The sequence below is a fragment of the Gorilla gorilla genome, chromosome 1 (genome assembly GCF_029281585.2).
Source record: "Gorilla gorilla gorilla isolate KB3781 chromosome 1, NHGRI_mGorGor1-v2.1_pri, whole genome shotgun sequence".
In the NCBI taxonomy this organism is placed as follows: Eukaryota; Metazoa; Chordata; class Mammalia; order Primates; family Hominidae; genus Gorilla; species Gorilla gorilla.
Window position 1 is genome coordinate 53,599,072 of NC_073224.2, and position 27,134 is coordinate 53,626,205.

Sequence of the window (27,134 nt, forward strand, 5' to 3'; positions counted from 1 at the left end):
CAGATGGTGAACACACCATGGGACCAACCAGCGAAGACACATCTGACAGAGAAAAAAGAAGGAAGAGGGGGTGGGCATAGAGGTCCTACATAATTCTCTTTGGTGAATGCAGAACAGCCAAACTGAGAAAGGTGCAAAGAAGCCAGCCACCACTGCAGGGATGAGACTGGAGTGTGCTGGTTCTGAAGCTGTCTGTCCTTGGCTTTCTCTCCTGGCCCTGCTCTGTTTTGTATCACCATGGGGCTGACCCCGGCAGGCTGCATTTCCCAAGCCCTGGGGCTATCCGGGTCCATGGGAAATACTGCAGTGCTGCAGCAATGGGGATGGGGCGGTGGTGGGGAGCTGTCTACCTCCCTGTCCCAGCTGTGTACTAGGCAGTGGTTATGACTCCTCCATGGCTCCAACACACACCAGACAAGCCCACCACGGGTGCAGCTTCTACCAGGCAACTGCAGCCCCTGGGCTCCGGGATCACCACCTCCTCACTTTGGCCTTCTGCCTTGGGGTAGCTTCCTGTTGTTACTCATCTCTGGGTTACTTCACTCTCCCTGTTTGTGTCTCGGCTGCTTCATCACCAATTCCTGGTATAAGGCCCTCGGCTGTAAACACCTAAAATGATTTTTGTGTTCCTGGTTAGACTCAGACGGTTCAAGAGTAAAGATGCATCAGGAAGAACTGAGCTCAGTCATCCCTAAGAACCCCCTGCCAGAGGTATAGGTACGAGTGAGCCACCCAACTCTTACAAACGCCTTCACTCAGAGGCAAGAGAACCCACATGTGGGTTTGGAAAATGCTAAGCATGGCTTGCCTGAGGGCAGGATGACACAGTGTCCTGTCAACTGCTGAGACTGGAGCAGGGTCCTCAGGCCTGGCCGTCCCTGTTTCTCATCACCTGCTCCTCATGGAAGCACTGGACATGGGAGCAGGGAGGTGGAGGGCCGGGGGGTGGCAGAGGTCCACGTCTTTCCACCATCCTGCGGTTTGGATAGTCAGGGACTGAATCCTCCCTCTTCCGTTCCCTCACTCTTGGCTGGGAGGGAGTGACAGTTCATAGCTCTGGTCCCCTCCTTCCCGCCTCCTCTCTTATCAAGGATCTCAGCCACTTGTAACTGGAAACTTGGATCTCAAGAGCAGGAAAGTAAGGCTTTCAGACTATTAAACTACTTCCTGTGGAGAAATTCTTCCTCCCCAAGGAGAACAGGAAACCAGATATAATCAAAGGTGCTGGGCACACTCCAGGGGCCAAATATTTAACAGTAACATTGCCCAGGGGAGTCTGCTTCAGGGGCCCTGGGGAGGGGGCAGGATGTCAGGCCTAAGAATCCTGCCTTGAATCCCGCTGTGAGGGGCTCTGTGGCATCACTCACCATCTAGAACATCAGTGCCCACCAATCCCCAAAAGGAGACTCAGGCTGACACCCCAGGGCCAGTCTGCAGGGCTACAGGGAGGAGGGCAGACACTCTGTGTCTTGAAAGAAAAGAGCTGGATAAATTGATTAGGTCATTAGTGTAATGGGCCTTGGAAATCACTCCTGGTCACTTGCTGAGGACAAATAACTCCACAGCCTGGTGGGGAAAATAATGAGGTTCCTGTGTGTGACTCAGTAACACCCTCTATTCTGGCAACCTCCCCCACCGTCTGTCCTTCGGATTCAAGGCCCCTTTCTGAGCGCTGGACGTGAGCAGAATAAACATAGATCCCACCATGAAGGAACTCTCAGTCCACAGGAGAGGCCCAGCACCTGAGCAAAGGGATCCCCAGTGTGATGAGAGCGGCATGTGCTGCAAAGCGCAGGGCAGAGCTGCCTGCCAGCTCCCCCACTCAAAGGTTTCATGCATGACTGACAGCACAAGCTCCCCCCAGACCTGTGTGCCTGCGGAGAGCTCTCTTCTCTCTCTCTCTGGGTGGGCGTTCTCATCCCAACAAACAGAAGTTTGGATTTGCTCAGTGGTTCTGATCCGGAGGGGGCTTCAGAGGGTGGGGTGCAAAGTGGGAGGCTTTCGGATTTGGAGGAGGCATGTTTTCAAAGTATATTTGCCTCTGAACCTCATCCCTTTCTCCCAGTCCAGGGCATATCCTATGGAATGTTTTTCCACAGCCAGAAGGCCAAGGTATCACACTTTGAGACAATGCCCTGGGCGATTTCACAATACAGCCACCTCCTCCCCTCCCAAAGTCAAGCACAGCACCCACATCCCCGTGAGGCGGTGGTCCTCAAGGAGGAGGGTGTCTGACCTGGACAGTAAATGCAGGAAAACTGGGCCCAGACCTTGGCATTCTCAGCTCTTTCTGCACTGAGATTTGATTCTCTCCATCTCTCCAAGGAAGACCGGGATGGCAAAAGGACCAAGGCCAATTAGCCCCACCTGCTATGGATGACTGTTTCTGACTCATCCCGCGGGACAGGAAAAAAAACCATCCCATCTGCATTCAGACTTAATGACCTGTGAGTAGCTGCTGCAGGGAGGCCTCACTGGGATGGCCAGGGTGCTAAAAGGGGCAAAATTCCTTTTCCAGTGAAGTGGAAAGGTCCGCCATGGTGGGAAGGGAGCTGATGGCTTTATGCGGCTTCCCATAGGCCTCTCTGGTCTTTGCAGACTGTGGCCTCTTAGGAGAACAGCAGAGAATCCGCCAGCCCAGCTGGCACATGGGGAGGGCCCAGGCAGGAGGGAGCCAGGAAGCAGCAGAATTCTGCAGGCTCAGGAGAGCAGAGGGGGCCCATGCTGGACCCCCAAAGAAGGGCAGTCCTCCCTTGGAATACCTCATTGTGGTGGGAAATGGGAGACCCCCATTCTGGTCCAGGCTGTGCCAGGAGTGAGCTGGCCTTCGGGGAGACCCTTTCCCTTTTGGGGCCTCTGTGTCCTTGTCTGGATGATGAGGGATTGAATGAGATCTTTTCTGGGCTCTAGCAGGTCACGGTTCCCTTCTTCTGGAATGTGTCAAATCATCTTCTATAGAGAGCTGAGCTCAGCGCTAGCAGAAGGGAGGGAGGGGCACTGAACACCAAACTCCTTGTGGGGAGGAGGAGTCCAGGGGCAGTGGTGAGGGGCACCCATACATCCCCGGAAGGGAGTCCCTTCTGAAAGGATTCCATGCTGTAGCTCTGTGCCCTGTGGAGAGGAAGATGGGGGGCAAGATGGAATGTAAAGAGAAATAAATATTTATTGAGTATAAGAATGAATGAATGAATGAATGAATGAATGCATGCATGCATGAAGTGTGCTGTGGGGTAAGATCCGAGTTCAAACTGTGACTCCACCATTAACAGCTTGTGGCCTGGAGCAAGTAACAATTCCTTGAGCCTTGGTTTTGTCCTGGGCACAATGGGAGGAGAAGGTTGGCTTGGCAGGCCCCCTGTGAGGATGAGGCTGGCGCAGTAACTTATCTGGGCACTCAAAGAACAGTAGCACCAGGTGCCCATTGCTATCTCCACCAGGAGCACACCCCTGATTCTACTGGAATACACAATCGACCCTTGAAGAGATACAAAACAGGTTGCAAGGACATAGATAAACAAAAAATTACTTCTGTTTCACTTTGGAAGGCCAGTCACATGGTTTCCATATCTATTTCACAGCCAGCTCTCCTACCTAATTCAACCTTCGTACAGAACGGGTCTGTGTTCCCTGATCTATCTGATGAAAGTGTCTGAGTCTGGGGTGGGGGTTTGGGAACCTGCTCAGCCCAGCACTAAACCCTACACAGGGTCCTGGAGAAGTCACGCTCCCTGGAGAACCCCAGTAAAGCTCCACTGGGGAAGTGGCCAGGGAGGATACTGGAGACATGGGAGGCGGACTCAGGGTGAGCCCACGCCTTTCCTCCCACCTCCCTTCAGAGTATCTCTTGGCTTGCCTGGAACCCTGAACGCTTGCAGGGTACAGGGCATCTGCCTGAAGGCCTGTTTCCACCAAGGGACTGTAAATCCGACCCCCACTGGAGAGATCCCATGCAGACTCGAGATCAGCCCAAAGGCACCAGCTGGGGTTGGGACCTAGAAAGCAGGTTGGATGCCTGCTGACAGCCTGGAGTGACAAGAGGAGGTGCCTCTTGAGCCAGGGAGATTGGGATGCTGTGCTCTGAGGGGGCAGCTGCTCTCACTGAGCTTGGGCTGTCAGGGCCCCCTAAAGCTCACAGCACCTAGCCCCCTGCCCTGGAAAAGATGCAACAGACAGCAGATAGGGGGAGGACAGAGAGGACAGGAAGAGCTCACCACCTTGGAAATCTTTCCAAAGAAAGAGTCCACCCCCACACTCAGCTCCGCATTCCATAGCTTGTGCTTCCACATTAGAAAGTCCTTCCCAGAGTCTAACTGCAGTTCTTCCTGCTGCATCAGAACTCAAGGAGACACCACTTTTGGGACCTGGAAGAAGTACAGTCATATTCTCCCCGATCCTGGCCTTTCTCCCCACCTTGCAACCAGGCCAAGGGGTGTAGAGCCCAAATAACAGCAGGAAGGACCCCAGGACCCAGCAGTTTTCCATTGACGCTCCGTGGTATCTCCTGATGCTCTCTTTGCCCTGTGATCCTCCACGTAAGCACTCACCAAGCCCACAGTGTACAGAGTCCCTACAGAAGCCACAGGCCAGGCCCAATCCAGGAACCAGTCCTCCCCAGCCAGCAGCCACCCAGGCCAGGGCAGAGCACACAGAAGAGTTTAGCATCAGCTGCAGCCCTCCTGCTCCACTGCATGTGCTCAGGGGCTTCTGCCCCAGCTCCAGGGATGGCTTTGTGGAGGAGGGCCCCAGACATACAGATGCAGTGGGAGGTGGGGGGCACCCAGGCTCACCCAGTGGGTGCAGGTAAGCCAGAGATCCCCCTCCCCAGAACAGCATGCAGCAGGAAGTGGGAATGTGAGGTCTCCTAGATCATCTGGGGGCTGGCTCCCTTCCCTTCCCTTCCCCATGTGGGATAATCAGAAAAATTCTTTATTTTTCTCTCAGAGCACATAACTGCAAGTACCTGAAGGGCGAAGACGAAGTCTGGTTCAAAATCATCTTCCTAGCACCTACCACAGGACCTGGCACACAGTAAGCACTCAATAATATTTGGGGAAGGAAATAAAATCATATAAAATGCTCAATTAAAACCAGAGAGGCAGAAAAAGAGAAGCAAAAAAAAAAAGAAAACAAATATAATGACTAGAAAACAGTTATAAACATGGCAGAGATTAAGCCAACTATTGCAATAATCACCTTAAATGTGAAGAAAGTAGGAGAAACTGGTAAGAGGAAGCCATTCTGAGCCTTCTTGCTCATCTCAACAACAACATCCCCCCTGGCAGGCAGCAGAGCTCTGCTCCCCATAGTCACACCTGAGGGGCCTTCTACAGAATGCTCAGGGTCTCCACTTGAAGGTCCCCCCTCAACCACTCAGCTCCGATATCTCAAGCCACTTAATTAGGTGGTTCTCGCAGGAGTCTAACACACTTCCTCCCACTGCAAGACCAGCCCCTCTCCTCAACTCCCGGCCTGGGTGGACGTGGGAAACAGCCTGTCCTCCTCCTCCTCTGGGAGCTGCTCTGTGCCCCTGTCATTTGCACGGGTAAAACAGAGCAGCATGTTAGCTGCTGGCAGTATCCCAGGCCAGAAGCCTGCCAGGCAGCTTCTCTGAGGGGTTGATCAATAAACTCAATTTCCGTCATTTCTTCCACTTCTGCAAAGTCCTATAAATCACTCCGATCTGCCACAACCCTGGATGGGGGAAACTCATGATGTGTGTGGGGGAGGAAGAAGCTTATCAAATCAAAGCCTTTTTTTTCCATCCACCATTCATGGAAACTTCCAGGTGCTGTGCTCAGAGCTGGAAAAAGAAAATGCAGGCCGGGTGCAGTAGCTCACGCCTGGTAATCTAAGCACTTTGGGAGGCTGAGGAGGGTGGATCACCTGAGGTCAAGAGTTCGCGACCAGCCTGGGTAACATGGTGAAACCCTGTCTCTACTAAAAATACAAATATTAGCCAGGCTTGGTGGCATGCACCTGTAGTCCCAGCTACTCAGGAGGCTGAGGCAGGAGAATCGCTTGAACCCGGGCGGCGGAGGTTGCAGTGAGCCGAAATCATGCCATTGCACTCCAGCTGGGGCAACGGAGCAAAAACTCCGTCTAAAAAAAAAAAAAAATGCAGAGAGACAGTAGTAATGGGCCTTGGGGAACTCCACCAGGCAAGAATCGGGTAGGACATGCACTGCAGCCAGGAGAGGGGCGGACGCATGAGCAGTGGCACAGAGGGCACGTGGGGGAACAGGCATAGAGTGGCTTCCTTCACCCAGTTGATAGAAACACTGACAGTCTGGGACATTTGGAGGGGCCGACCCCAGGGCCTCCAACTTCCAATTCCACAAACGCCTGACCAACCACACTGCTCTCTCCCCTCCCAACCTCCTCAGCTGGTGCCCACTATCTCCAATAGAGCACACTGGCTGGCTGGGGGGGCCAAGGCTCAGGGTGACAAAACGCTGTGACAAGCAAAACACTGTGACAGCATTAGAGGACCTGGATTGGAATCAGACTCAGACCTGCTGTTAGCGAATCACATCACCTCTCAGAACATTAGGCTCCTCATCCATAAGATGGAGCCGATGTCTGCTCTGCCCGTGATGTTGGAGCTACCATTTAGCATTGAGCTTTCACATACAGCCCTCCTCTGCTCTTCATCCTAGGAGGAAGGGATCCATCTCCACAGGTGAGACTGGGCAACTTGCCCAAGGTCATACAGCTAGTGGCCAGAATTGTCATTGCAACCTAGGCCAGCTGCCTCCAAAGCATGTATTTGTGTTGTTTGTTTTTTGAGACAGGGTCTCATTGTCACCCAGGCTTGAGTGCAGTGGTGCGGGATCTCGGCTCACAGCAACCTCTGCCACCCCAGTTCAAGTGATTCTCCTGCCTCAGCCTCCCGAGTAGCTGGGACTACAGGCGCCCGCCACCACGCCTGGCTAATTTTTGTATTTTTAGTAGAGACGGGGTTTCATCATGTTGGCCAGGCTGGTCTTAGACTCCTGACCTCAAATGATCTGCCTCCCTCGGCCTCCCAAAGTGCTGGGATTATAGGCATGAGCTACCATGCCTTTTGTTTGCTTATTTCATGGAATTTTATTTCTTTTTACTGAAAAACATTAATTGTATGTATTTATGGGGTACAACGTAGTGTTTCAAAACATTTATACATTGTGGAGTAAGCAAATCCAGCTCTCTAAATTACTATAAGAGTAGATTTTCAAGTCAATGTTTTGTATTTCATGCACTGCCATTCCCATGAGGCTGTGAAGAAACTGAGGACAGGGACTGTGGTTTTATATTCCCCAGTATCCTTCATTGTCTGAGCTTCTCAAACGGTAATGTGCATATGAATCGTCTGGGGTCCTTTTAAAATGCAGATGATGAGTCAGACAATCTGGGCTGGGGACTGAGACTCTGCATTTCTAACAAGCTCCCAGGAGATGCCAAGGCTGCTGGTCCCTGACTACGCTTTGAGTAGCAAGGCCCAGTGGCACTCGGCCCAATATCGGGCACAAAAGGAGCTCTCTCCAACCTTGTTTGGGGAAGAGGGTGATTGAGGAAGCCCAGAAAAAGAAAGGCATTGTTTTGGATCATGAAGGAAATAGGAACACAAATCCCTGCAGGGTCCGTCACAGATTCACCAGAGTGACCAGTTTCTCTTAATGGATAGCCACCTCCCCCGATACGAGGAAAAAAAAGGCCAGGAGCCAGGATGGGAGAAGAGAGGGCAAAGAGGCTCCCTCCCTCAGCAAAATGATAGCAGTCCATCATAACACCCCCGGCAGAGCACTTCCAAACCAACGAAAACAACAATCCTACCCAATGCACACCCCAGCTTGTGAGCGAAAAAGAGCAGGTTCTGTGGTTGCCACTTTACAGGTGGGAAAATTGAGGCCCAGGAAGGTTCAGTGCCTGCCTACGGCTACAACTTGGATGGTTAGTGTTTAAGCTGAGATCTGAACCCAGTCTCCTCTGCCTCTGGGCCTGGTGCTCTTTGCGTGAAGCACTCTACCTATGGAATGGTGGCAGAGGGTCTCCCTGGGCCCTTCATCATGCCTCACTCCTGGGGCCTACTGGGCTGCTTCTCCAGCCCATCTCCACCATTCTCACCTCTGTGGACCATGTGGGATTACTTCTGCTGCCATGATGCTAGCAAGACCTCCTGAGGTAGCTCCCCTGCACATGTGATTGAGGCAGCAGACTCAGGCCGAGAGAAAGCCGGCAGGACCGACAGGAACCCAGGCAGCAGGCCAGACCGGGCCTGGCTCGTGCCCACAGCACTCTCCATCTCAGAAATCTCAGACCTCTTAGCTTGGCCAGTGCTGATTTCTCTGTTATCTGCAAGATCTTGTATTCTCTCTCTTTTTGTTTTTTTTTTTGTTTTTTTTTGAGACAGGCTCTCACTCTGTCACCCAGCCTGGAATGCAGTGGCACTCATGGCCCACTGTAGCCTCAACCTCCCAGGCTCAGGCGATCCTCCTGCCTCACTTTCTCAAGTAGCTGGGACCACAGGATCACACCACCACATCTGGCTAATTTTTAAAATTATTTTTAGAGACAGGGACTCCCTATGTTGCCCAGGTGGTCTCAAACTCCTGGGTTCAGGCAATCCTCCCACCTTGGCCTCCGAAAATATTGGGATTACAGGCATGAGCCACCATGCCCGGCCAAGATCTTATATTCTGTCTTGCCCTCAGCCTAGAAACTCCCTGAAGACAGTGGCGAAGGGAAGTAAAGTGATGTTGATACCAGCCTTGCAAGACTAAATAAAATTAAATCTGCTACCAAAGAAGTCACGCAGTGCCACCCCTGACATTGAGGAGATGCCCAACATGTAGGCACCCCTCCCCCGCCAGACTGCAAGTCTTCCTTCCTTGAGAACTTCTAGTGCCAGGCAGCCCCTGGGCTCCCAGAGGAGCTGGAAGGAGGAAGGGAGGTGCCCATCTGACATTTCAGAGGCAGATGCCCCGGGCACCATACCCAGAGCAGTGGCAGAACACACTCTGACCTGAGTGCAGGGCTTTATACACCTCCCAGCCGTGCCACAGCCACTTCCCCAAGGCCGGGCTTGCCAACTTCAGGCCTTGGCAGGCTTGTAAAGGAACTCCTCAGGCCACACTGTCCACCCCAACTGCAACAGAGACAGACAGACACACCCGCCACTATCCATCCATCCTCCTCCCTCCCACCAAACAGCAGGAAAAGAGGAATGAGCCCCTGAAACTGGAGAGAGATGGTGGTTACACATTGGTTCTCTCCACAGTCCTGTGAAGCATATAATATTAGTTCCACTTCACCGAGGTAGAAGCCCAGGCTCAGAGAGAACAGCCACGGGCACACAGCAAGCAGGTGGCAGAGCCGGGACTGGGAGACTGGCTCAGCCAGCCAGACTCCAAAGCCCAAGCTGTGTTGTGTCCCTCCAGGCTGCATTCAGGATTCTGTGCCTCTCAGCGCCCCTTCCCTTCTGTCAGCCCCTGCACACACCACTCACCAGATCCTTACAGGCGGCGGACCTGCCTCAGCAACCCTGAGAAGTCAGGCTGGGCTGCCATTCCCATTTACTAACGAGGGTGCAGGTCAGCGGGGAAGGTGGCCTCCAAGTGGGCACCATGGCAGCCCAGGCCCAGAGTTCAGGCATCCTGTTTCCCAGCCCCAAGTCTCCCCTGTGCTGGGCAGATTGGGGGATCACTTCACTCCACCTGGACTCAACACTCACTTTTCTCGTCCCCTGGCCAGTCTCTTCTTAACCTCTCTAGGCCTTGGAGTTGTGGAGAATGATAAAAGAAAGGGATTTGACATCAAGGCCACCTCTTATACACATTGGTTTATAAGTCTGGTGGGGGGTGAGGGGCTCTCCTGTCCTTTATTCTCCTCCTTTGAACATTTTTTCTTCAAGCCTTGACTGTGGACTGAATTCAAACTCCTGGGCACATAAGGTAGGGAGCCATGCCTTGGGGATGGCGGGGAGGGAACCCACAGCAGTTGAATTGCACGCTGGCACTGGGCTTGAACCCCTTGAGGATGAGGTGGCTCTGGGGCCTCTGCACAGGAGGTGAGTGTGAGTCGGTGTCTCTCCCACAGCTGAAGTCTGCACAGACAGGGAGGGGACATTCTCCAGGCCCTACTCTTCCTGTCAGGGCACCCCCTCCACAGGCACACTCAGAGCCAACTCACCCCTGAACAATGAAGCCATTCTCCCTCCTGTTCCAAGAGCACTGCCTCACAGACAGCTCCGCAGTGGGGATTGGAATGGCGCCCATCCTATAAACTGAGACCCGCAGAGGTAAGTGATTTCCTCAAGGTCACCCAGCAGCAAGCACTGGAGTCAAGGCTCAAGTACAGATCTTTTCATTCATGCATTCAATTATTCATTCAACAATTCTGGCTATACTTAGCTGTGTGGCTGTTACCTAGTAGTTTAATTTCTCTGAGCCTCGGCTCCCTCATGTGGAAAATGGGGATATATTATTTAATTTATTAGTATAAAATACTATTAGGACCTCTTCATAAAATTGCACAAGGATTTCAGCAAGATAATCCACATAAAGTATTTAGCACAGGGCCTAGCAATCCTAAGCACACAAGCGTCACTACTATTACCATTCATTCAGTGATTCATTAACACTGAAACAGCAGAAACTATCCACCACTGTGGATATAGAGATGAATAGGCTTGGACCCCACTTTCAAATTGCTCACAGGCCAGTGCATTTTGATAAGGGTTATGTTAAAGGGAACACAGGGAGCTGTGGGAACATGCAGGCAAAACAAGGAAGGCTTCCTGGGGGAGGTGTCATCTGAGCTGAGTGTTACAGACTAAGTAGAAATTAGACAAGAGAAGGGAACAGCTGTGTGTGTGTGTGTGTGTGTGTGTGTGTGTGTGTGTGTGTGTGTGTGTAAGAGGTAGTCTTGATGTCAAATCCCTTTCTTTTATCATTCTCCGTAACTCCTAGACAGCTTAAGAAGAGACTGACCGGGAAACAAGGAAAGTGAGTGTTGAGTACAGGTGGAAGGAGGTATGGCGCTGCGCTTCCAAGCCGGGGAGGTGGCCTCATGCTGTGTGCCTGGGTGTGGGCCAGGCCTGCTCAGGCCTCCTGCCACCGTGGCCGCTGGAAACGTGTCTGTCTCCACACTGACTGTGGATCTATGCCCCTGAGGACAGACTTATGCCGTCAGAAAACACTTGTTGACTTGAACATGTGAACTTCGTTCTACATCAAGAAAGATTAATGGGTGGGGCACAAACAGGAAACAGATTAGTTTGGCTCAGACTTTTGTCTGGACCATGGAGAATGAGGGACTGGGGGGCAGGGGCTGCATGGAAGTGAGCAAGCAGAATTGAAGGAAAGGTCTGGAAGCCAAGAATATTATTTTTTGACTTACAAATAAAGATTAAAAAGTTATAACCCCCTGCACACACACACACACAGACACACAGGTGTGCATATGTGAATACACACACCCCACTAAGAACCTGAAGCCACTGTGGTGGTGGGGGGGGGAGGGGGCTTCATGCCTTCACACCTGACTGTGTCACCCAAATTTCATGTGTTGAAAACTTAATCCCCAATTTCTTATGCTGATGGCATTTGGAGGTGGGGTCTTCGGGAGGTAATCAGGATTAGATAAGGTCATCAAGGTAGGGGTCCCCCCAATGGAACTGGTGGCTTTATAAGAAGAGGACAAGAGATCTGAGCTGGCATGTTCTTGCCCTCTCACCATGTGATGCCCTCCACTGTGATGCAGCAAGGAGGCCCTCATCAGACCCCAGCACCGTGCTCTTGGACTTCCCAGCCTCCAGAACCATGAGCCAAATAAACTTTCTTTCTTTGTAAATCACTCAGTCTGTAGTATTCTGTTACAGCAACAGAAAACAGACTAAGACAACACCCCTCATTCTAAGTTGTTATTAGCCCCTGGGACCTGACACAGCCACTCTGAATGTTGTTTGCATCATTGTCATCCAGGCCACTCTATCAGCTCTCCCAGTTATGGCCCCAGGGGACCATAATGGTGGGTGGGGGTGTTGTGTTTACAGAGAACAGGGCATTGCGGCAGGTGTGTGTGCTGGGCACAGCCTGCTGAGTCCCCAAACACACTGAACGGTTTTCTCCCTAGAGTCAATTTACAGAGCTGCCAGGCCCCAGGGGAGCTCTCACTTCAGCTCCCTCAGAGCCAGCTCCCCACCAGGAGCTGCACAGGACAAGGCCTCCAGGAGAAGTGGGGATCAGGAGGAACTATTCACACCCTGGAAGCAGAGTCATGTCAACACTCTTCCCTACATACAAACAGGCAGCATGGGGACAGCAGGGAGCCAAGGTGAGAGTCAGGAGACCAGGATACTCACACCCTAACTTGCTGTACAAGCTCCGGTGATCCCATTCACCCCTCTGTGCACCCCACCCTCTGAACTCTTAGGGATGTTTTAATTAAATAACCTTTCCTTCTCCATTACCTGCCTTTGTCTTCTGTAGGCGAATATAAAATATCCAAATGACATCTTCCCAACCTGGCTACTCAGTCTTCCCCCCTAAGGTGTTCTTCCTCCATTGGAGCATTCCCTCATTTCTTCACTCCACAGACATTGATTAAGCCACCTACTAAGTGCCAGTCAGACACGTGTTAGGTGCTGGTTACGATGGGCAGGAGAGTTGGACAGTACCATGCCCTGCCCTCATAGTGCATGCAAATCATTTTGCCACTGACTGGAACCCACAGGGATCACAGTGGTCACATAACATCAAGTGGTAAATAAAAAACAAACTTTGGATTATTTAACAACAGTAACAGCCCCACTTACGGAGTGCCTACTATGTGCCAGCCCTTGAACGTACACTATCTCCCAGCCTCACAGTAACCCTAGGAAGGAGGTATTACGAATCCTGCTTTATAGAAGAGGAAATGGAAGCAGCTCAGAAAGGTTAAGCAACTTATCCAAGACAACACAGCTCTAAGTGCCTGAACTAGGATTTTTACTCCAGTCTGACTGCCTGGGGAGACTGCTCTTACCCTTCAGTTCATTAGAGTGTCTCTGTAAAGCAGCAGGAGGAAGATGTCTCTTGGAAAGGGGGATCATTAAAAACATCCAGGTTAGGCCGGGTGTGGTGGCTCATGCCTGTAATCCCAGCACTTTGGGAGACCGAGGCAGATGGATCGCTTAAGGCCAGGAGTTCGAGACCAATCTGGTCAACATGGTGAAACTCCATCTCTACTAAAAATAGAAAAGAATTAGCTGGGCGTGGTGGCATGAGCCTATAGTCCCAGCTACTCGAGAGGCTGAGGCAGGAGAATCACTTGAACCCGGGAGGCAGAGGTTGCAGTGAGCTGAGATCGTGCCACTGCACTCCAGCCTAGGCAACAAAGCGAGACTCTACCTCAAAAAAAAAAAAAAAATCCAGGTTAGAGGAGCTTTTTTCAAACAGACCATCCCCTCTCCTGCCCCCAAGAGAATCACACTGGTGAGGTACCATTCCAGCAGTGTGGGTGTGCCTCAGAGCCCTCAGTTCTGTTGGAATAGAGAAAAGGAGCTGAGAACCAGCTCTTGCCATGCTGGAGTCTCAGCCCCTGCTCTCCCAGAGGTGGGGAAGTGAGAACTGGAAACCGGTAGCCTCTGAGAGCAGGGTGCATGGTGAGAGCTGAGAGGTCTGGCTCTCACCGCCCACACCAACCCTGCCAACTGCAGTGCAAAGTGTTCTCTCCTACATGAGGCAAAAGGACATGATTTCTGCATGTAGGAGCTGATGGGGCTGCCACGAGCAGGCCAGGATGACTGGGACACAGAGTGCACCCATGCCAGCCCTGGGGCTCCCCCATCCCACCTGCTCTGCCATCAGGGCTGGGCTAGATCTGACACTTGGTGATGCCTGCTTATTGATTGACCAAGTTCTCAGCTGCATTCGCTGAAATGGGGCCACTCAGTGCTCTACAGCAGCTATGAGAGGACCCTGATTGTTGCGGGTCAGAGTGGGAACCACTGTGCACGAGTTAACACAATCCACAATGCAGACCACTGGCTGCATTCCAGCAATGATAAGAAATGAGACCCTGGAGGCATGCAGAGGCCAGGATTCTCCAAAGGCTTCCTGGGGAGAGGCAGAGGCCTGGGGTAGGGAAAGGAGGCCTTAATGTCCCAGAAGCCACTGTGCCACATTCTGAAAGAGCCTAGCCAGTGAGCCCCTCAACTCTGCTGTCTCCTTCTGGAAGCTTCAGGGAGCCTGAAGCCTCATGTTCCTACTGCTGTGGTCCCAGCCTGAGAAAGCAATGGCTTCCTGAGAAGTAAGGTGGAAAGAGAGCAGCTGGAGTGGCTGAAGGCACCTGGGAATGTCTGGATTGGTGGGTGTTTAAGAGACCCTTCTATGAGGCTGTGTGAGGTAAGAGAGAGCCCCTCCTCCTGACCACACCAGGGGAGGAGAGCTGGGGAGTGGTAAGAGAGAAGACACCAGCGACCCTGCCATCACAGTGCTTCCATTTGGATACCTAATAGGATCTGAATCGTCCTCCAATTTCTTCTTCCTCCCCACCCTTCCCCATCCCCAGAAACAGCATCACCATCCACCCAGTGGCTTAAGCCATAAGCCTGGATCGTCACATTGGATTCCTTCTCCCACGTTGCACCTCAACCTATTTCCAGTTGGTTCCAGCTCTAACATGCCTGAAATCTTTCCAGTTCTGTCCATCTCCACAGCCTCCTCTACTCCCTGCCTGCCTCAAGCCCCGCCTGCTGCCCCCCAATCCTAACTAGCCTCCCTACATCCTCTGTAACCCCACTCCAACCCATCCTCCACAGAGCAGGCAGAGTGACCCTCTTATGTTGGTGTGATGAATTACACTGATTGATTTCTTTCAAATGTTAAACCACCCTTGCCTAGATGGAATGAACCCTTTTGGGTGGTGATATATTATCCTTTTTATATCACCGGATTTGATTTGCTAATATTTTCTCAAGGACTTTTGACCTTTTTAAAATGTAATCTGAATTATGTGATTCCCTGCTTAAACCACTCAGAGGCTTCATAGCACACTTAGAAAAAAATCCAAACTCTTGACCGTGAACCACAAGGCCTCCAAGGCCTTACTGAAGCCCTTATGGGTCTCTCTGGACATCGACGTGGGGTTTTGGAGAAACCAACAAGGGCCTGCCCCAGAGAATACCAGCACGGCTCCCTTTGAGTTCACAAATTGCAGTCAAAGCTACCTGCTTGCTGGCATGTCCATGGGCTCTCGCTCCCTGCTAGCCTTTAAGTTCCATGAGGGAAGAGACCCGAGCCCCCTTCTTGCCCGTGGTAAGGTCCTTAATCTCATCATGAATCTGCCATTCTGAGTTAATGAAGGAATAAATTATCTGCCTCCTCCATGCCCGTGCCCATGCAGCTGAACATGGCTGGTGAGAAACACACAACCACACTGCTGAGTTGCACTTCAAATTCATCACTGCAAACTTAAGGGGGGCCCTTCATGCTGCCCCCAATTATACTAGACTTCCTGAGCCTAGTCACTCTCCCACTTCCTAGAGAATTATTTCACGCTTGCTGCTCTCTCCACCACCTCTTACTGCATCCTCACTCTCAGCTGGTGACCTTGCTTCCCAATTCACTACGAAAATGGGAAGAATCAGGAGAGAGCTTCACCTACCAGCATCTGCGCCCACAGATGCCGCATGTTGCCACAGAAGAGCCTCCAGGATCCTGTCTAAAGCCTGTCTCTCCACATATGTCCCACTAGCCTAAACCAGGACATCACTTTAGAAATTCTCTCCTTTGTTTCATCAGTAGTGTTTTATTCTCTGCTGGATCATTTCTGTGAGCACACAAATGCACTAACCTCCCTTCTATCTTAAAAATAACACAGTGGGCCAGGCACAGTGGCTCATGCCTGTAATCCCAGCAGTTTGGGAGGCCGAGGCGGGCAGATCACTGGAGGTCAGGAGTTTGAGACCAGGCTGGCCAACTTGGTGAAACCCTGTCTCTACTAAAAATACAAATATTAGCTGGGCATGGTGGCATGCACCTATGATGCCAGCTACTTGGGAGGCTGAGGCAGGAGAATCACTTCAACCCGGGAGGCGGAGGCTGCAGTGAGCCGAGATCATGCCACTACACTCCAGCCTGGGTGACAGAGTGAGACTCTGTCTCAAAGTAAATAAATAAATAAATAAAATCCCAGAGTAAGACAGTTCGTTTCCACTTCCCCTGACAGCTACTGCCCCATTCCTTTGCTCTCTTTGCAACAAAATTCCTCAAGAGTACTCGATACCAGCTGCCTTCAATCCCAGTCCTCTTTTCTCTTGCGCTTTCTCCATTCAGGCTTTGCCCCCATCACTCCTTTGACATTGCCCTTGTCAAGGTCACCAATGGCCTTGCAAAATCCGCTGGTAATTCTCAGTCCTTATCTCACTTCACCCATTTGTCCACCCTCCTTGGTAGACTGTCTACACTTGGCTTCCAGGTACCACACTGGGTCTGAGTTTTCTTTCTGTGTCTGGAGTTCTCCTTCAGTCTCCTTTGCTGGTGCCTCCTCTTTTCCCACTTTCTCAATGCTCGGTTCTTGGTCTTCCTCTCTTCTTTATCTGCACTGTCTCTCTTGGGGATCTCATCCAGCCTCATGGATTTAAACCCATCTACATGCCATAGCTCTCACATTGACAACCACCCGCCCAGGCCTCTCATTCTTGTATATCCAACCACCTGCTCAACATTCCACTGAGATGTCTGTTAGACACGCCGAAGTCAGCATGTCTAAATCCAAACTCATTTTCTTCCTTCCACCACCTGCAGCCTTTCCCACCTTAGATGATGCCAACTCCATCCTCCCAGTTGCTTAGAAGTAAAAGTCTGGTCATATTGATTCTTCTTTCTCACATCCAATCTATAGGAAAATTCCCACATCCAACCCATAAGCAAATCCTTTGGCTCTTTTTTTCAAAATACATCATGAATTTAAACAAATCATGGTACATTCATACAATTGAATTCTAACAGCAATGAGGGGAAAAATCCCATTCAGTAACAGGGATGAATCTTGGCAAGAATTTTGAGCTTCAGAAGCCGGACATAAAAGGGTACAAACTGCTTGACTCCACTTATAAAAGTTCAAGAACAACCAAAATCAATCTATAAGGATAAAGGTCAAAATAGAGGTTGCCTTTTGGAGGGTACTGACTGGGAGGGAGCCTCATACAATGCTGGAAGTGTCCTAAATATTGATCGGGGTAGTGGTATATAGGTATATACATATGCAAAATATTATAGAGCTGAATACTTGAGGTTTATGCACTTTACTGGATAAAATTTTTACTTTGATACAAAGTAAATTAAAAGTTAAAAATTTTAAATGCATATCCAGAATTAACCACTTCTCACCACCTCCTCTGCTATTGTTCAGATTAGAGCCACCTCCGTCTTCCCTCACCTGAATCACTGCAATAGCACCTAACTACTCCCGTTTGCACCCTTGTCCCTAAAGCACATTCTCAACACAGCAACGAGAGTGATCCTTTAAAGCCTAAGTCAGATCAGGTCACATCTCTGCTCTAAATCCTGCAATGGCTCACCATTTCCCTCAGAGTAAAAGCCATTGTCTTTCCAGTGGCCTCCATGCTGTACCTGGGCCAGTGACCCATTATCTCTGACCACTCTCTCCCTTTATCTCTCCATCTAAGCCCCACAGGCCTCTTTGCTAGTCCCTAAACCCTTCAGGTACATTCCTATGCTAGGGCCTCTGTTCGAGTTCTTTCCCCTGCATGGCATGCCCTCCCTATATCTGCATGGTGTGTTCCCTCACCTCCAGGGTTTTGGTCAAATGGCGCCTTCTCAGTAAAGCCTCACGGACCACCCTATTTAAAGTTGCAACCCTTTCTCCCAGCCCCATTCTGGGCTGGGGCATTTCCAATCCCATTTACCCTGCCCCCTTTTTCTTTTTTCAATAGCACGTTCTACCTTCCAACACTCTACATGATTTAGGTATTGCATTTATTATCTAGCATCTGATTTCCAATTCATTAGAATTCAGTCTCCATGAGGATCTCTGTTTTATTAATGAAAGTATCCCAACAGACCCTGGCTCATATGAGGCACTCAATAAGTATTTGTTGAATAAATGAACAAATGAATGAATTAATTAATGAGTAGGTCTATCTGTACCAGGGCCCGGTGTAGGGACAAATCAGCTGCCCTCCTCTCTCAAAGGGGAAGCAAGAGGCAAGAAGGTAAGTTCAAAGAGCCTTTCCTACACAACCTGAGCTGCATGGAGTGAGTGTGGAGTGGGATCCAGCTGCCCAGCCCAGCTCTGCAAGGCATCAGCTGCCAGTCTCCTGCCAGCCCCACTCCCACCACAGGTGGGGTGAGAGTTTCTCCTTGGCCACCTTGGTCTGTGGGAATCCATCATCTCAGCAGAGACTCCAAGCTGTCAGACAGAGGTAGAGACCAGATCAGCCTGCCCATCTGTGTATCCCCAGGCCTGGCCAAGTGCCTGACATATAGCAGGTGCTCAAAGCACACTTATAAAATAGATAAACGGATGTTGCCAGCCCCTCAGCCCCACACCTCTCTGCAGTTCTGCTGGGGAATAAACTTCCAGGGTAAGGAGCAAGGCAGGAGAAGGTACCCCCATGTCCTCTCCCTTGGGGTCAGGGAAGCCCCTTGCCAGCTGCCCCCATCTCCCTGCCCACCTTCAAACCAGTATTTCTAAGAGGACGTGTATGCCAAGACCCACCCATCTGCCTCTCCTTCTTCTCCTTATCCCCACGGCCACCTGCCAGGCTTTTCTTTGGACTGCGGCAGCTAATAGTTCCCTCTGGGCTTGAATTAAGAAGGCTGAGGTTAAAGGAGTGATTCATGCCGCCCAAGGAGCCATGTCTCTCCACTTCCTTCCTCTCTGCTCTATGTGTCTGTCCCCACCTGCCGAATGAGGCCAACCAAGATGTGCCTCACCCCAAGTCCTCTCCCAGGGACACTGCTTCCTCACCATCAGGATGCCGAGGCCTTCAGGAAAGAGACCAGGCAATAAGGACTAGACTTGGGGCCCATACAGTCCTGCCCAACCCAGCCCAGAAGGGGAAGTGTGGGCTAAAGAATGCCAAATGCCCCCTGGGGATTTGCAGTGTAGGTAAAATTGGGGAGGGAGAAGGGAGAGTTGGAGTAAAGGGACTTGGGAAATATTTAACCTCACAAGGCAATCTTTCCAGATAGCACCTACACTATTTACTGGGTGACACAGCCCAGGTTCTGACTTGGCTCTGACCCTATGAACATTGTGAATCATTAAAGTGTTTTTTTGTTTGATTTTATAATTTCAACTTCTTTTTTTTTTTTTTTTTGAGACAAAGTCTCACTCTGTTGCCCAGGCTGGAGTGCAGTGGCATGATCTCAGCTCACTGCAACATCTGCCTCTTGGATTCATGCAATTCTCCTGCCTCAGCCTCTCAAGTAGCTGGGATTACAGTCGTGCACCACCACGCCCATCTAATTTTTGTATTTTTAGTAGAGACGCATTTCACCATGCTGGCCAAGATGGTCTTGAACTCCTGACCTCAAATGATCTGCCTGCCTCAGGCTCCCAAAGTGTTGGGATTACAGGCACGAGCCACTGCACCCAGCCTCAACTTTTATTTTAATAGATTAAGGGGTACATGTGCAGGTTTGTTACACAGTAAAGCATTTTTCATAACAATAAATAATCAGAAACAATTGAAGTAGCCAGTGATATAAGAATGCATAAATAAAATATGATATTCAAATATTCATTTATTCAAAAAAGTTTTCCGGCATGCCTGCTCTGTGCCAGGCATGGGGAAATGGGGGTATGTAAGCAGATGTGTTCCTGGCCTTTGGGAACTTACCAAGCCCAGAAAGAGCGACATTGACTAGAAAGCTACCCAGGTGATGAGTGGTGGACTTGGAAGGAGAAGGAGATCCAACCTGAGTGCCTACCAGAGGAAACTGGTCCAGGTGGGGTGGGGCTCAGGGAAGGCCCCCCTAAGGAGAGCCCATTTTAGCTGAGACCCAAAAGATGAGTAATAATACAATCCAATATTATACCGCCATAAAAATCCTTACAAAATCATTTTAGTTGACACAGGGAAATGCTTATAATGTTAAGTGAATAAAATAGGATATAAAACCATGTATATATAGATGTTCTCAACATGTAAAAATAATATATCTATATATATGTGTGTGTGTGGAAAAATTTTCTGGAACACCAAAATGTTAACGGTAGTTCTCTGTAGGTGGTAGAATTACTGGTGATTTTACCATCTTTATTCTTTCTTCCATTTTTCACAATCAACATGGATTGCTTTTATGCTTGGAAATAAATAGCAAATGTCAGGGTGCGGCCCCTACAGATCTGCCTCCGGGTAAAAGGCATCCTGGCCATTCTCCGGCTTCCACGCAGAGCTGACACCTCGGCAGGTTGCCCCTCAAGCACTCAGAAACTTCCGGGAAGCCACCCGATGCCAGCTGAGGGAAGCTTTCACACTTGAAAGGAGTCCAGATGCCTCTTCAATTAAAGGCCATGTTCTCCCTTGGCCCAGCAAGCTGCTTGGCCTAACACACCTGAAGGCTATCCCTAATTCAGAGAAATTATCTTCTCAATCACAAAGCAACTTCCCTCCGCCTCATTCCCCTCTAAGCCTGCCACTGATCTGCTGACTTCACCCACTGAGGCTGCATATTTTCCTTTTCTGTTCCTTGAGGGGCGGGTGACTGCAAAGAGCTCTTCTGCTCAAGCTTTTTACATCAGAGGCGGGGGAGCAAGCATCCAGATGGGAGGAGGAAAGAACTCCCAGCCAAGTAATCTTGCGTAAGCTCCTCCTCTCTCCAATCTCAGTTTCCTCCTCAGTCCGCAAGTGTGAGAGTTTGAGCTTCAGGGCTTCCTCCAACTCCTCTTCCCTCTCAGACACTCCAGGCCTATGACTAATCCATCCTTAGATACAGAATCTGAAGACAGCCTACCTCTCTGAAAGCAGAAGGCATAACCTGAGAACAACTGTTCTGGGACCCAGAAGCCACAGACAGTCACCTGCGGGGGCATGACGGCACACAAGGCATTTCAGGGTTGTCAAGAAAAGCCCAGGCTAGCCAGGGTGGGGACAGCTAAATTGATGCCTAAAAGCAAACATGCCCTAATTTACCAGATTTCTTTCCCCGCTCTGGCTCAGCACGCCGGGCTCCTCCACCACTCCTTGCTGTGGTTCCCCGGGTCAGCAGCCCAGTGGGGCAGGCTTCCAGCTATGGACAGAGGCAGGAACTGCCAAGGGCTCAACTGCCCACTGGAATGAAGGTGGAGGGAGGGGAAGATGCTGGGCAGGGACTGAGCAGAGTGCAGAGGCCATTGGCAAAGATCAGAGGAGAAAAATCACCCTACTGACAACTTTATAGAAACTCCTCCAAAAATCCTACAGCTTCTTGGGCTGATGCAAGATACACATGGGCTTACTGGTTAAAGGCATCTGTTAGGCCTAGAGTCAAATCCTGCTTCTGCCCCTGACAAGCTGTTTGGGCAAGTTACTGAAACTCCCCAAGCCTCAGCCCTCAATTTAGCTAAAGAATTGTCTATAGAGAGGCCAGGCGAGGTGGCTCACGCCTGTAATCCCATCATTTTGGGAAGCCAAGGCGGGTGGCTCACCTGAGGTCAAAAATTCGAGACCAGCCTGGCCAACATGGTGAAACCCCATCTCTACTAAAAATACAAAAAATGAGCTGGGCATGGTGGCATGCACCTGTAATTCTAGCTACTCAGGAGGCTGAGGCAGGAGAATCGCTTGAACCTGGGAGGTGGAGGTTGCAGTGAGCTGAGATTGTGCCACTGCACTCCAGCCTGGACGACAGAGTGAGACTCCATCTCAAAAAAAAAAAAAGAATTGTCTATACAATGGGGGTAACAATAAGCTCTACTAGTGAGACTATGAACATTGAATGAGATAAAATATATTAAAAACATAGCATTGTTCCTAGCATACACTCACTAGGAGCTAAAACACACAACACAACAAAACCCTCCCGGGATCCCAACACAGCACTGGCAGGAGTCAGGATAAAGAAGAACCACAGAATTAGAGCTGAAAGGTACCTCAGAGACCTCAAATCCAACCCCTTCATTTCTTTCTTTTTATTTATTTATTTATATTGAGACAGAGTCTTGCTCTGTTGCCCAGGCTAGAGTGTAGTGGCGTAATCTTGGCTCACTGCAATATACGCCTCCCAAGTCCAAGTGATTCTCCTGTCTCAGCCTCCCAAGTAGCTGGGATTACAGGCATGTGCCACCACGCCCAGCTATTTGTTTTTGGTATTTTTAGTAGTGATGGGGTTTCACCATGTTGTCCAGGCTGATCTCAACTCCTGGTCTCAAGGGATACACCCATCTCAGCCTCCCAATGTGCTGGGATTACAGGCATGAGCCGCCATGCCCCACCTCCAACCCCTTCACTTAACAGATGGTGAACGGGAAAGGCTCAGAGAGGCCGAATAACTTATCAAAGGTTGCATAGCTAATTAGTAACAGAGCAAGGTTCAAACTCAGGTCTGCCTGACTCGCAAACACCCACCACCCCTCACTCCACTCCAACCCAGCTGGCCATGGACAGCCCCCTTGCTAGGGTCTCCTTCCCACAGAGAGGTTTGGTCAGGGAGCCCTCTGTTGGCACACTTCCCTACAACTAGCCCTCGGGAGTAGGCACCAAATTGCCACCAAGAAAGCTCTGGGTGAGGGGTTAAGGGACAAATAATAGAGATTCCCTAGAACCAGAAGCTGAGGGGAATAGGGCTTCAATTACCAAGCATGGGGAGGTGCTATGGAAATAGGGTGCAAATTATATGCAAATGACCACAGGTTACTGATGAATCAACAATTTGAGCTTAAAAAGAAAAAACTTTGTAACTGGATCATATTATATGGTGTGAATCTCTTTTCTCTCTTGGTTTTCTGCCAAGTAGAAAGAAAGAAAATTTGTGGTTGACTGACCAAACCATGCCCTACTTGGTGATAGCCAGCAGACACCTGTATCCAGGTGCCCCAGACACGCCTCACCAGTGCTCGGTCAGTACGACTCTCTGTGCCCAGGGCCACATCTACCTTTGACTGGCATGTCAGGGCAGCAAGCCTGGTGCCTGGGGACTTCTGGCCAAGAGGAGTTTCATAGACCCAGCAGCCTGCTGACTCCAGCCACGTAGAGGGGAGCAAAGCATGCTCTTCCTCCTGGAGGGGACCTGGGCAGTGCCACGCAGGAGCCCAGAATGGCCCAACACCTCAGCCAGGATCCCTGCTTGTGAAGTGAGGCCCCAGCAGCCTTTCCCTAACTCAGGAGAAAGGCTCCTCTCCATGGGGCAGGACACTCCCGGGCACTGCTGGTGTATGGCTGTCAAGGAGCCACGCTGAGCCAGTGGGGGCATGGCCCTGAATCAGAAGTGGGGACAGGTCTAGCCCACAGCAAGAAAGTGAGAGGTTAGACTTCTGGAAGATAGGCTTGAGGCTCAACTGTGTGCGTTCCGTAAACCTGGCCAATTCAATCAACGTTTACTGAGGGTCTGTGATGTGCCAGACACAGAGCTGGGCATTCTGAAGAATTTGCAGAAACAGATAAGATGTGGTTGCTGCCTTGAGGCACCAACACTGCACCAGAGGAGTAGAAACATGTATAGATATAACTTCACAGTACTTAGACACCTCCTGGGAGATGTGTTGTGTATGTGTTTGTGTGTGTGTTTCTTCGTGTGTATGTGTTGACACCGAATGACACCTAAGAGCGTGAGTGGCAGGAGTAGGGCTCACCTATCCAGCCACACTTGAGCCATATGTTAATAGTGACAATAAAACTACAAATAAGACCTCCCTATGGCTTGCATATATGAGGCATAATATTAATACAAGTGCTTCGCATATATGAGTTCATTAAATTATTCCAATAACCCTAGGGAGTAGGCACTATTTATACATAAACAGTGCCTTATAAAAGTGGGCACTATTTATACATAAATAGTGCCTTATAAAAGTAGGCACTTTTATACATAAGGACATTAAAGCTTAAAGCGGTTAGGTAAGTGACTTTTGCACAGCAAGAAATTCCCAGCAAGGATTTGAACTCAGGCCCATGGCAGCCTCTGTGCAGGTCCCTGCCTCCACCCTCAAAGGACAGCTCCCCAGGACCCCAGCTCCAAAGCCACAGCAGCTGCCTCCTGAAGGAATAAGTCTGCTGTTCCCACCAGTGTAGCCATCCCAGCCCCACAGGACAAGTAGGGTGCATTCTGTCACAGCAAGACGGGACCTTTGGCTCACCTTAACACTCACTCAGCAGACAGAATTTCTCCAGCAGCCTTCCTACAGCTGGACATCTGCATGAGTTTCCAAATGTGGCAACACTTTGTTATAATGGCCAGGCTCAGAGGCCCTGCTCTTCTAATGCACTGAGACCAGCTTTATATGTGCAGCCCAGCAGCAACCTGGGACTAACGGCAGCATGTGGGTCCCTCAGTGGATGAGCCTATGGGGCTTCTGGCTGTGTTCCCTTCTTCACCCCACCTTCCCTGGAAAACCTGGAGGGTGGAGGGAGGTAGACAAGGCAGAGAGACTGGCATCAAGCCACTGGGCATGGGGAATCAGGAAGGAAGGCAGATAATTAGATCACACTTCTGAGTGAGCTTCAGGGAGACCCTCTGAGTCTTAGTTTCCCCCTTTAAAAGCTCCTGCTCCACCTCCCTTACAGCGGCACGATGATAACAGGAAAAAATCATGCATGTAAGAAAGGCTTTGAAAAGTTAAATGTGCACAAATGTAACACAAAGGGAGAAACATGGGTCCCTAGGCCTGCCCGGGCAAGGGGCCAAGTGAGGTCAGAGGCCCTACATCCCAGAGAAGCTATGCCGGGGGTGGCAGGTGCTGGAGATGGCCAGAGCTCCCCAGGAGAAAAGGAATCTACTGGGGGCAAGTATTCAAAGAGGGGGCAAGCATGCCTCACAAGAGTGTCCCAGCAGGGCCAGTCCCTGGCAATATGCCCAGGCACTCGCTGGCACTTGGTGGCCCAAGGCACTGCCTGGTGATGAGATTGTGGCCTGGCAGGGAGCTCCAACATGGGCTGGACACCCACACTGAGGACGGCACCAGCAGGCCACCCATCCCAGTGCTGCCTGGGAGCAGCACAAGCACCTCTACTGTGACCAGCAAAGAGGTGGTTTTGCAACAGAACAGGAATATGAGGAGTAGGCACCAGCATTTTTCCTTCCTCCTGTCTGTAACAGAGGTCCCATAAGTGGGAGTGAGGCAAAGGTAATCAGACTGTTGGTTCAGCTGGAAAGCCCTGGAAGGAACAGCTGGCTAACATAGAGATACCTGGTGAACGAGAGAGCCAAAGCGTGCCTTCGGGAAGCCTGCCGTGGTCTGGCTGGAGAAGCAGCACTCCTGCCCCTGTTGTGCCACCTTCAGTATGTTCCCACCCCACCCTAACTCTCTTCTCTGCCTCTTCCTCTTCCTCTTCCCTGGGACTGGCAGAGCTCAGCTCATTCCTACCCAGCACTCACTGTGACCCCATCTTAGTGGCTCCTCCAAATCTCCCACCTCCACCCCAGGCCTGACAGGCAGCCTCAGGTTCCCTGGCTGCAGGAGCTTCAGCTCTGAGGTCATGGGCACTGGTAAGTTCACAGTACAGTCCTCCAGCCACCCATCCCCCTCCTGTTTCTCTGTCACTGCAGAGCAGAGCACAGGAAGGCAGAGTGAGGACTGGACCACAATGGCCCAAAGAACATCTGGCTTACTTGGGGTCTTATGCTCTACCTTTTTTCCTTTCTAGATGGCCCTCAAGCCAGCCATCATGCGGTGCTGCAAGTACCTTCGGCGCTGTGGACTCACCGGAGAGGGATCTTGACCCGGAGGTAGCGGTCCACGGCAATTGCCAGCAGGGCCAGGATGGAGCTCTGGGTGAGGATGAGGACCGGACAGGCAACCATGAGGCAGGTGTGGAAGTAGGTCTGTGGCCCAATGTTGATGAGGATGGCGAGGGGGATGACCAGGGCACCCACGGCCACATCAGCCACCGCCAGCGACACGATGAAGCAGAAGGTGGCATCCCGCAGCGCCTGGTTCACCTTCACCGCCCAGATCACCAGCACGTTCCCGGGCACAGAGACCAGGGCGATGAGCACCTCGATGCCGATGTAGGCGGCCTGGAAAGCTGAGATGGAGGGCGGCATGGCGGGCACAGGCTGGGCACATCAGCAGACGGGCACCAAGGGGCACGAGGCAAGCACCTGTGTGGTCAGGGAAGCCTGGGATGGGGAGACCCGTCTGGGAGGGGCAGGGAGCTCAGGCTGCCCTGGAACTCCAGGTACCCTGTGGAGATGTGTCCCACTTGGCACATGCAGCTCCTACCCAGGCTGGAGGGGCACCCGGACCCTTCTCTGCCTAATCTTTGTCCCTTCCCTTTATCATTCCCAGAGGTTCCATTCAGCAACTTAAAATAGCAGCGCTCACTCCTCCACTGGCTTTTTTATCAGGTGTGAGGCAGCTCCCAGCGCGCGCGCACACACAGACACACGCACAGAGGGGTCTCCCATGACTGGCTCTGCCCACCCATGTGCACAGAACAGGATGCAGGGAGCTCACCATCCTGCCTGCTGGCCGGCAGGGGTCCCAGAGGCAGTGCCCAAAGTTCCAGGGAACAGAGCTCCGGGCCGCGCGCGGTAGGGCTGGGCTGGGCTCTGGACAACGCGCGGCAGCTCATAGTCCTCCGGCTCCCGCCGCAGCGCTCCCAGCCCGGCCTTTCAAGCAATCACATGGTGCGGCAGAGACTCAGCCCCGGACGCTTTTAAAGAGGTAGCGCCCCTGTTTCGCACCTGGGACTGGGGTGGCAGACGTGGGTCTGGGGACGGAGCCCAGGACAAGGCTGGGCGTTTCTCCCTATTCCCCAGCGTGCCCGCACCTGCCCTGCGCCCACCCACTTGAGACCCGTCTGGTGCCTGGATCTTAGCAGTCCCCTGGTCCCGTTCCAGCTCTGTCGGGGACCCTTGCCCATGGCCTGCCCCAAGGGGGCATTCCGGTCTCTTCTTTCAACCCTCTCCTGCACCCCCATTGGGGAGCCCCAGGGGCGAACCGAGACTCAGACTTACCCAAGGTCACCAAAGCTGGCAGAGCTCCCGGCTGCCTGACTGTTCTGT

General features: G+C 51.3%; 1 protein-coding gene across 3 annotated transcripts in view; it reads right to left on the bottom strand.

Annotated features, from left to right (window-relative positions):
• ADORA1 (adenosine A1 receptor) overlaps positions 1-26,739 on the bottom strand; it is a 39,174-nt gene extending 12,435 nt beyond the window's left edge. Inside the window, exons 1-2 of one of the 3 annotated variants that reach the window (XM_004028183.4) lie at positions 26,584-26,739; positions 25,831-26,152 (exon numbers count right to left, since the gene is read on the bottom strand). In XM_004028183.4, the coding sequence (XP_004028232.3) occupies positions 25,831-26,152; positions 26,584-26,701 (440 nt within the window). In that variant the 5' untranslated portion in view covers positions 26,702-26,739. Of the gene's footprint in view, positions 1-24,264; positions 24,413-25,755; positions 26,153-26,583 lie in introns of those variants that run through there. The other 2 variants (XM_031002510.2, XM_055368665.2) reach the window with 2 other exon arrangements.
• Positions 26,740-27,134: the final 395 nt, after the last annotated feature.